At 41.4% G+C, this 10,457-nt stretch overlaps 3 protein-coding genes across 5 annotated transcripts in view; all 3 read right to left on the bottom strand.

Moving 5' to 3' along the window:
- Positions 1 to 1,369: 1,369 nt before the first annotated feature.
- On the bottom strand, positions 1,370 to 3,596 carry LOC104814326 (cationic amino acid transporter 5). Its single transcript, XM_010542316.2, has one exon. It carries the CDS (start codon positions 3,351 to 3,353, stop codon positions 1,599 to 1,601), a length of 1,755 nt encoding a protein of 584 aa, XP_010540618.1. The 5' UTR covers positions 3,354 to 3,596; the 3' UTR covers positions 1,370 to 1,598.
- Positions 3,597 to 3,745: 149 nt separating this feature from the next.
- On the bottom strand, positions 3,746 to 7,398 carry LOC104814325 (GTP-binding protein ERG). The gene is made up of 8 exons (XM_010542315.2): positions 6,810 to 7,398; positions 6,010 to 6,099; positions 5,663 to 5,808; positions 4,708 to 4,866; positions 4,539 to 4,605; positions 4,267 to 4,368; positions 4,049 to 4,188; positions 3,746 to 3,943 (listed from the first exon to the last, which is right to left on the bottom strand). Exons 1-8 carry the CDS (start codon positions 7,335 to 7,337, stop codon positions 3,859 to 3,861), a joined length of 1,317 nt encoding a protein of 438 aa, XP_010540617.1. The 5' UTR covers positions 7,338 to 7,398; the 3' UTR covers positions 3,746 to 3,858.
- A 294-nt stretch (positions 7,399 to 7,692) lies between these two features.
- LOC104814324 (protein SUPPRESSOR OF FRI 4-like) overlaps positions 7,693 to 10,457 on the bottom strand; it is a 3,902-nt gene continuing 1,137 nt past the window's right edge. Inside the window, exons 3-8 of one of the 3 annotated variants that reach the window (XM_010542314.1) lie at positions 10,420 to 10,457; positions 10,094 to 10,217; positions 9,203 to 9,621; positions 8,834 to 8,982; positions 8,677 to 8,730; positions 7,693 to 8,060 (exon numbers count right to left, since the gene is read on the bottom strand). In XM_010542314.1, coding sequence (XP_010540616.1) covers positions 7,989 to 8,060; positions 8,677 to 8,730; positions 8,834 to 8,982; positions 9,203 to 9,621; positions 10,094 to 10,217; positions 10,420 to 10,457 — 856 coding nt within the window. In that variant the 3' untranslated portion in view covers positions 7,693 to 7,988. Of the gene's footprint in view, positions 8,731 to 8,833; positions 8,983 to 9,202; positions 9,622 to 10,093; positions 10,218 to 10,419 lie in introns of all 3 variants that reach the window. The other 2 variants (XR_771889.1, XM_010542313.1) reach the window with 2 other exon arrangements.

Raw genomic sequence — 10,457 nt, 5'->3', positions numbered from 1 at the left:
TAAATTATATATAATGAATGGATCGAGAGGGAGATAGTCAAAGGAGCCGTTGGGGATTTTTAGCCGTTGGCGAGTGGGATCCACGCTCTCTTTCTCATGGCATTAAAAAATATAAAAGGAAAAAAATAATTATTACTCTTTTTAAATAGTGTATATATGTATATATACACACTATAGTGTACAAATAGTTTAACGATTAATAGAGCGTATTATTTGGCTCTAGCCACTAGGTGCTCCTTAACGTTCATAACGTTCCACGCACCTCCTCTTATCCCCCATATTTCGGTTCTAATAACAAAATCGAATTTATTTTAAAAATAATTAATATATTTTTTAAAATCAAAATAATCCAATTTCTATTATTATTTTATTAGGGTTCTTATAACATCCTGTTTGGTTTCTACTGTAGCTTTATCTTATCCGTGGATGGGATAGTCTTCGAGATGGCAATGGGCCTAAAGTGTCCAATAGGTTATGTCGATGTTTGGCCCAATATTACCATTCATGGGCTTATTAAAAAATTGAGAAGATTGGTTTAGTTTGTTACTGACTTAATAACTGAATAATTAAATCAATTGAACGCATAACCCGTAATCAGATATAAAAACCCAATTTTTATTTAAAATAAAAAATCGAATTTAAATCAAAGCAAACTGAATAAAAAAATTTATTTGAATATAAATACTTTTATAATAAAAACTTGAATCCAAATCGAATTAGAACCTAATCAAACCGAACTAAATTCAATACAAAAACAGAATAAACGAACACAGAACCGACCCAAACCGAGAAACCCAAAATCATCGCTTTCTATTAGAACGAGTAGTATATTATACAGTTAATATATATATATATATATATATATATATATAAACAAAAATACCATAATCATCACCCATATAATCCAATTTCCGACCAAATCGGAGAAGCTTTGCGCCGTTGCCGGCGGGCGAATTAGCTGCGAGACTATTCGTCTCTGTTCGAGTATCCGATCAAATCGGGCCGTGGAATCTCCCTGTCTCCGCCACCTCTCATGTCTACCGGTAAGTTTGGACATCACCCACTTCCTTTTTCGAGAAATTTTCTCGACTTCTATCCCTTTTTTTTTTCAATTGGTTTCTCTTGTTTGTTCGATCTTTCAGCCGTATTCTCTGCTGGGTTCTGGCCCCTTTGCCTTAAATTAGGGTTTATGAACACTGATCACGCTTACCCCTTCCTTCGGGGTTCATCATGTTCATGAAAAGACTTTATTTGCAGTCCCAATCGATCCTCTAGAAGTTCATCTTTGTAAAATTGATTCATCTTACAAAAAAAAAACAAACAAAAGATAAAAAAAAAGGGAGTGATCTTTAGGGTTTTGCCTGTGCAGGATTTCGTTAGGATCAGAACTGGTTGATTGCGAAATCCAAAAGGAAGATGATGATGGCGATCTTTTCTCTATGATAGATTCTCTTCAATGTTATACAGATATATCAAACAAGCAGCTAATGAAACAACACCCGCCAAATGGAATACCATTCAAATTCAGGAGAAGCTAGACAGGTTTGATTACTACAAAACCAAAACCCTCGTTTTTTTTTATTACAGCAGCTTAGCAGTTAGATCAGATCATTCTGAGATTTCGGCATGGATACGATCTTCTGATGAGCCATATCAAACGTTGCGTGCAGGCCAAACAGAAGATAGTACACCAGCATTGCCAGAGTGCAAATCCCGAACCTCGCAAAAGCCCGAGCTCCCAAAGATCCCATGAGAAAGACGTTCGTCGCTATCGATAAAGACGGGAGCCACGGGACTAATGGCACGCCCCAGATTTCGGGTTTTCTTTGCTGAGGGACGAAGAAAACGATCCCCATTGTCCCCAAGAACCAGAGAGGAACCGTTATCGTGTACCCGATCCATCCGTTAGGGTTTATTCCCCAGAAAGCCGAGGTTCCCATTGAAGAAGCAATGATGATTAGTAGGAAGATGGTAAGCTTAAGGAGATTAGAACTTGGAGTGACTTGTTTGACATAGTATCTCCTCACTAGAAGGGCAATAGCCATCATTGTGAAGATGAACAGAGTGCTTATGGATAGGAGGCTAGCTAAGACATCTAGGCCCGAGAAGAGAGCGATGAGAGCACTGGGGATGGCCACGAGGAACGTGGCGTTTATCGGGGTTCCCGTTTTCGGATGGACGAGGGCGAAAACGGGCGGGATCATGTGAGTCCGGGCTATGTGAGTAACATATCGGGCTTGTCCGAGAGCGCCCACTAGAAGAACCGTGGTCATCCCTTTCAGAGCACCGAGAGCCACGAGGTATTTTCCCCATTTCATACCGACGCTCTGGAATGCAACCGAGTAAGCTGCATTCGGATCGATCTCTGTGTACTTTTGCATCGTACTCAAGGAGAGCGCCATCAAGCAGTATATCACCGTGATTATCGACATCGACCCGAGAAGCCCTAAAGGTATGTCTCTTGACGGGTTCTTGGTTTCCTCAGCCATGGTGGCTATGTTATCGAATCCTCCGTATGCAAAATACACCACCGCTGCCGCTCTGAACACTCCCTCGGGACCGTAAGGGAAGAAATGCGTCAAATTCGAAGAATCGGCATGCAGAAAACCCGCGATTATGACGAAAAAGATCACCAGAGTGTTTATAGCTGAAGCTATCCAGTTGAGGTACGAAGTCTTTCTGGTGCTGATCGATGCGATAGTAGCTGATACGAGTAAAACAACAACGGCTATCGGATCTAGGAGATTGAATTCACGGGCGAATCTTGTTTTGATCCTTAACGAGTCCGGTTGGCGATTCAGAAGAGTGGCAAAGTATGAAGTCCAGGCTCTGGCCACGGCTGCAGTTCCGACAATGCTTTCGAGAAGTATATTCCCTGCCGTGATGAACGCGGCGAAATCCCCGAGCTCGATCCTCAAGTACGCAAACGAACCGCCCGCCACCGGGATTTCGACGGCGAATTCAGTGTAGCAGAAGACAGAGAGCATGGCCGATATCCCGGAGGCGACGTAGGACAAGACGATGGCTGGTCCGGCGTGGTTGTGAGCTTCTTGACCGGTCAGGACGAAGATTCCGGCTCCGACGATGGAGCCGAAACCGAACCAGAGGAGATCCCACCACGTGAGGCACCGTTTCATGTCGTTCTCGCTCTGTTTCTTGAGCTCGACCCGTTCGTGGGCTTCGTCGGATCTGCTGGTCGCACGGTTCTTGAGCCGAAGACACGTCTGAGAAAGAGCGGTCGTGTAATGGCTCCAGCTCTGGAAGGATTCCTCCGGTAAGAAATCGTTCTTGCTCCATCTCCAGTAACTTGTGTCCTGAACTGCGTTCTGTGGCTCTGCTACTACTGAAGCCATGGTAATGCTTCCCCTACAGGATAGAGTGGGAAATTACAGAGCCATGGATGTGATATTATTTTTTTTTTTGCATGTCGGTGGAGGCTGGAGTCTTCTGTCTGCCGTTGGATTCTCTCGGGAGGAGATTCAGACAGTTTTGTAGTTTTGTAGGGGCTTCCTTTCAACTTGTGTTCTGTTTTTTTTTCTGAACACTTTATCAGATATGTTTATGCCATATCAAACAAAAGTATATTTAACCAAAACAATTACAATTTTTGAAAAATATTATAAATATGTAAGAATATATTTGTAACTTTATTATTATCCAGCTTCGGATCTGATTCTGTATATGCGGACACCCAATTTTGGATAATTTTATCCGACCCTATTTGTGTTGGTAAATAATATAGATATGAAGGAAACCAAATAAATTTAATACAAGTTTTCTTTCCGAGCCAACATTTACAACAACCGAATCGTACGTGACCCATCTGAAATCTATTTTAACTTATGATCCACCATGGTTTCACTTTAACCTAACCTGAAGAATGAGATGAACTTGGCGGTTGAATATTTTCCGGAGTTCTTCATTAGCCTCAGTTCCGATCCTCCTGTGTTTATAGAACAATGAACAAGTAAGCGTTTCTTCAATATCGGAACCATGATTCAGTATATCAAGTACGGTTCGTTTATGATCCCCAGAGTAGAACGTTTACCCGATCTTGGAACCGTGCTTGCCGACGAGAATCTTGCGTTGGCTAACTTTCGGGGTGATGAAGTGCTGCTCGATCCGCAGAGATCCATCCCTCAACTCTTTCCAACCCATCAGACGGTGTTCGACTCCATACGGAACTTCCTGCAAGTTTTTGTTACGCTTTTTGTCGGGAAGAGCAGAAACCCATATACGGAGAGAATACAGAGAGGTTTGTTGTACCTGATGGACATGGTCTAGTAATCTCTCCCGAACTGTCGACACGCTCTTCATGACTTCTTCACTCATGGTGAGTGGATCTTCCTCCCACGGCCTTTTCACTGCCTAAAGCACGAGAAAAAAAGTCCCCGAGGACGGTTAGATAAATGCTTCGGAACATAACAATGGCAGAAGAAAACGGAATCTGACATGTTTTGAGTTATGCAGAAGCATCAAACATCATGATTCAGACAACATGGGGCTTAGAGAGTGACAGAGAGAATGGAAAAACATGCCTGATCCATCAAGTACTGGGTAAGATCTTTAACTCCAGAGCCCTTCAGTCCTGAGATCATGAAAAATCTACAAACACAGACAGCAGATGGGAAGTTATCGAGATTCTGTTCAAGGAATCTACTTCTCTTTTTGCTGTTTTATAATCGGGCTGGAAGGTACATAATCTACCTTTCATAACCCGGAAGATTTTGAAATTCCTCGGCAACCTTTAGCAACTCTTTCTTCTTCTCGACCAAATCAACTTTATTCATACATAAAATTCGTTTTTGTTTCGGGTTTGCTTCCTCGCCCATGTGTTTAATCAACCGTATCACTCTTGAATCGGGCCTACATTACAAAAAGAGAAAAACAACTTAACAGTACACTATTTAAGCACACTTCTCCAGAAGCTTGAAACTTTTTTGTATTGTAAATGATTGACAAAAGCTAAGAGTAATCACTGTTCCTTGTTAGCCATTTCTGTTCACAACTGACGCAAACCCGGTTGCAAAACCATAGCCACGTACACATACGACCAGACACATGATCAGAATATGTTGTGGACAGATGGGCATATGCATCAGCTTAGGCTCTTCAAGCTTCTGGATTTAGGGTTTAGGGTTTTAGGTGATAAGCCTTTCCGGGTTGATGCGAGGAAGAAGAAGAAGAAACGAGAAGAAAGGGGAGGAGCAGCAGAAAAGGTGGGGCCAGATCAGTTTTCAAAGAAGAAGCCAGGAGCAGCAAAGGAGCAGTAGTAGAGGAACATTCCTGGCAGAGAATAAATGCAGAGGACGTTATGTTACGTGCGTCCATGCTTTTAGGTTGTTGCAGGTGCCACCTCAGCACTTCTGTTAGCTGGGTGAGCCCTTATATATTCACGTTTTTCATTTGGGAAGGGGTATCTGAGAACTTGAATCTTTTGTATGGGAAGAGAGGGTATGCCTCTTGGTTAAAGGTTGTATTTCTCTCTGTTTGGGAATACAATTGGTATTTTCTATCTATTTCCTATCTATATTCTAACATTAGGTTTCGGGTTTAGGCCAGTCTTCAGTCACTTCGTTATGTCACATCCATTTTGAAGTTAAACAAAGTCCAACAAGTGCAAGAAGCCAAAAGAATTTACACAATTTGGCAAAAGACTAACCTGGTGAGATGTCTATGGACATCAAAGATCACAATAAGGACATCATATAAGTCTACAGAAGTCCAAGCATTTTGAACTCGAGCCTTGATATCTTTGTATCCGTATCCGCTCTTCTTTAGCATTAGACCAGGAGTATCAAAGAAACACTGCCAAAACAAAAAAGACATTGTAATCAAATACATTGCTCTGTTTTCTCAACAACCGAAATTTATTGTTCTGAATGCTATACAAGTGATCATACTCATGTAGATTCATGACAATCTGCAATCATGAACAACGTTACAATGAGCAGCTATATATATATATATACACATACATATGTCTAGAAAATGAGAGCAGAAACCTACAATTTGTGTATCCCCTCGTGTCAACACTCCCAATACTTCATGGGTCGTGGTGTTGGTTTTACGAGAAGCCGCAGCAACCTTCGTACCGACCTGTACCAGAAATGGTGAAAAGAACGATAAGAGCCCTAAAATAATGCTCACAAGAGTGCATGTACTGTCATCGAACAAAATAACCATTCCGAAGGACAGTTTTAACATTCCACAGAAAATCGAGCCCAATGGCACAGAAATGGTAACTTAACCAGAAATTAGCTGAAACCCCAACCTTAGAAAACTTAAGCCCAGCAATTTTCCGATACTGGAAGCATCCACAGGCCTAACTCAAACCATGCATTCATGGCCAAAACTAATACCTTTCCTGAAAGCCAGCTCCTCTATAAGACTCTTGAAGACGGTACGCATGCAAAAAAGGCAGGCTTTAACCGAAAAATGGATCAACTTTAAGCATGAAACGCCATAAAACATTCTAAACAAGATGCCCATTAAGCAAGAACCATTTGAAGATAAAAAAGGAGCAACTTTTAGAGGACCCAGAGAGAATCATGGCAGGGAAAAAGCTAGAATTCAATGTTATGCATTGACCTGAATCTTCCTAGACCAGTCAAGTGCACCATCTATAATCTTTACCGACAATACTAACCAACAAAATTAGGACATTGCCAATGTTTACACACGTCTCGAATTGGGTAGGACATTCCTAATGCTAAAACAAACTAGTAATCTTCACTATTGCCGTACGGGATTCGGTGAAACAACAATTTTGCATTCAATATAACTCGGTAAGAAGAAGCAAAACGAACCATGAAATTGGTAACCGAGGATTTTCCGGCGTTTGGAGGGCCAATGATTCCGACATTAAGCGACTTCTGATCTTCCTCCTTAACCTCTCCTTCGCCGGCTTCTTCGTCGGCCGGCTCCAACGCCGCTTCCAGTAAAGCCCTCGCCAGAATTCTTCCTCTATCAACACGATCATCATCATCATCTTCATCTCCTTCTTCACCATCGCCATCAGTATCTTCCTCGATAATCTTCACTTTACCTTTCTGGGTCTCCTTCCCGAACACCACTCTATCGACCCGTGCTCGGTACTTCTTGTCCCAAGTGGACTGCCTAGGGTTTTTCACGGAATCTCCATCCGAATCTTCGATTCCAGGGATCTCGAACTGGCTGCTGTCGAAGACGGCGTCGCTGTCGTTGACGGAAGGAGGTTCGTCCTGATCCGGTTGTGCCGAATAAAACCGCCGGAGAAAACTCCGATTAAAGTGGGGTTTACGAGATGCAACAGTAGAGAGCGATGTCAGGGTTCGCAGGGCTTGGAAAGATTTCATTTCAGTAAAAATGGCGAAACAACAATCAAGCAGAGAGGGTTTTGAGGTAAGAGACGACTCGACGAGGGTTTTAGAGGTTTATTTGGAGAGATTTTTTTTTGTCTTGGTACGGGACCTAGTTTTTTAACAAAATTGTAATTTCGCCCCTATATTTACATCAACACCAATTTAGCCCACTCTCGAGACAAATAGTAGCAGAACTTTGCTACACACACTAATAAAGATCGGAATTTTTTCAGTTGAAAATGCGAAATCGATATAGAGAATGGGGTTTATATGGCTTTTTAAATAAGGAATGCTCATCACAGGCCATTTATTTTGCCCAATTTAATAGGCAAGAAATACATTAATCACATAATGAAAAAGAAAAGGGCTAATTCTTAATAATAATGCCAAAACCTTTCGACACATTTACAAGTGAACCCTCCCTCTCTCTCAATTGTGCTTCAAAACTTTTCTATCTAAAGAGTGAACCCATTCTAAAGAATACAACATATTGGTTTTTTTTTTAAAAAAAGGGGGCTTAAAATTAAATAATGGAATTGAAGAGAAAACACACAGAAGGCCTTCTTTTCTTCAATGTTTTAAAGATTCTGAGAAGCTTCTTCCTTTTCCCTTTATCTCCACAACCAAATGGTTGGAGCCGAAGTCTTAAAAGGCCATTCGGCCGGCTAGTCTGCCCTCTGAGATCCGTCTGTCTATGGCTGCATCTATCGAGCTCATCTGAAACAGCGGACAAGACAAACAAACGTGTGATCTATCGTGGAAAAGAATATAGTTTTCTTTTTTTGGCGAAAATCCAAAGTCATCTGCAAAAACTGAGATGTATAAAGAAGCTGACCTGAAACAAAATCTGTGAAAGTAATGATCTTGTTGAACCAATCACCCACATTTTTATGACACAACAGAAAATGAGAAATATAACCAACGACGATCATTTACATATGGGGTTTCTTACTTTAGTGTGGTTATGGTTCTATAAATTCAGAATTTCCTGGCAGATTCATGTAATTGCAAGCTACTATGCTTTACAAGCATGCAATCCCATGACATCAAATTTTACATATAGCAAATGGTTCTTGCCTATGTTCTATTAATCTACCAGAAGGAAGAGATCAAGTCAGAAATTTGTGGAGGGTACCTCTTAGCAAGTAATAAAATAATTCACAGAACTTAAAACAACACGAATCTGAAAAAAGGAAAGCATGAATGAAGCCAACCAGATTATTTCGATGAATCATTTCTTCAGACAGAGGAAGATTATATAAAGACTTACTCGAAATCTCATTAGGCGTGTTAAGCAACTCTCCTTAACTTTAAAGGGGCAGATGAGACTTACCTGGCTGGTTTCATCATGCACCTGGTATTTTGGTAAGGACATTCTTCTTTCCTCCTAGAAATATGAAAATTTCCGAGTCAGAATGGCTTCAAAGTTATACTCAACTCAAGCGGAAGTGGGCCTGATAACAATATCTCTACATGCATAGGAAACTAACCATAGACATCGCTTCATCATCCCATACGAGATAGACCTCATTAGTCTGAGAGCCAGGAGGCTTGTTTGCGATTACAGGAGGTGGTCCAATTGAAGGGCCACTGGTGTTTGGACCAGAGGCATATGAATGCATATTCGGTGTCGGTACACCTGCAACACAGAGAACATAAAAAAAAGCTATATTTTGACTCGACTCAAAGTCACTGATCTATAATGGAGATACATGAACAGGTCATTTTCACACCAGTGAGAAAAGAACAAATATAATCTATGTAAATTAACAAATTTATCTACAATTCTAAGGAACCCAAAACAATATTCAGCAATTCCCATATCTTGTAATGGAGAAAGGTGGTCAATCCGATCAAACCTGGAGTAGTTGCAGCATTGTAGCCGCCTAAGCTAATAGAGCCAGCAGCTGGATGTGCATCCGCTGATCCTTTGGATTCTGCGGCAGACACGGGCTGAACGCCCACGGGCAAAGTAGTAGAAAAAGGCGATGTCTGAGAAGGTATGCTGTTACTCACAACAGGGAACAGCGGTTGTGATATAGGCATTGCAGGTGATGCCGAAGAAATCGCAGGAGGGACTGTCAAAGGCACTGCAGGTGATGATGCTGGCATATGCAGTCTCATACCTTGCACTGGAAACAGTGGTTGAGGCGGATATCCCATTGGGGTGGTTGGAGGCACAGAAAGTGCTTGGTTATGTGGATACCATGGTTGCGGTCCTTGTGGACGGGGAGGAATGGGCCAACCAGTTGGAGGCATAGGTACAGGAGCATTATAACTGTAAATGACACAAAAAAGTGATAGTAACCTAGGTCAAGGGTGGTCAAATAGTCCAATATGGCGCCTAAGAAAAAAAGCGGACCACTGGTTATTACAGGTGTTCATCCTCAAGCTTAACTGCATTCATAATTCCATATTGATGTCAATTTATTACCCTGGGGGAGAACAAAGAAAAAAAGTACATGCCTAGAAAGCTTAACTGCATTCATAATTCCATATCGATGTCCATTTTTGAAGCACCAAACGGTTCAGAGACAGGGGACAAGAAAACAAAACATAAATCAGAAGAAACTAGTGTGAGAAAAAATTGAAACCAGGAACTGCAAGCAATAACAAGAAACTGGAGGCATGCGGCCTTTTCTTCATTAGCATATATGAGATCCCTAAGGAAAGACAGGAATGGAGATCCCAAATATCATGGCAATAAAAAGAACCAAAGACATAAAGCATGGTCCACTATAAGAACTTACATTGGTCGCACAGCACGGGGAACGGGTTGAGGAGGATATACCACACCATATGGTCTAGGAACCGCACCGGCAAGAGGGGCAGAAGGAATATTGAATTTGGGAAGTTTAGCCGGAGTCTCTTCCTCTGCAGGAAAAAAAAATCAGTTAAAATCATACAATGTTAAAAACAGATAGAAACAACAGGCTATACCAGAGAGAAGTACATTCACATCTCCGAATCGTACAAACAGATACTCTCTTCCTTGAGGATAAAAAATGAAAGAAAATTAAAGATTCACTTTACTAAACAAGACATAGGATAAACGTGACATCCACCAGCTCCATACCTTCTTCTCCATAGTGAGCAGCCAAGACATCAGCAGGA

Source organism: Tarenaya hassleriana, unplaced genomic scaffold (genome assembly GCF_000463585.1).
Source record: "Tarenaya hassleriana unplaced genomic scaffold, ASM46358v1 Cleome21, whole genome shotgun sequence".
Taxonomy (NCBI): Eukaryota; Viridiplantae; Streptophyta; class Magnoliopsida; order Brassicales; family Cleomaceae; genus Tarenaya; species Tarenaya hassleriana.
The sequence above is the reverse complement of the archived record's forward strand: the minus strand, read 5'-3'. Positions and strand labels throughout refer to the sequence as shown.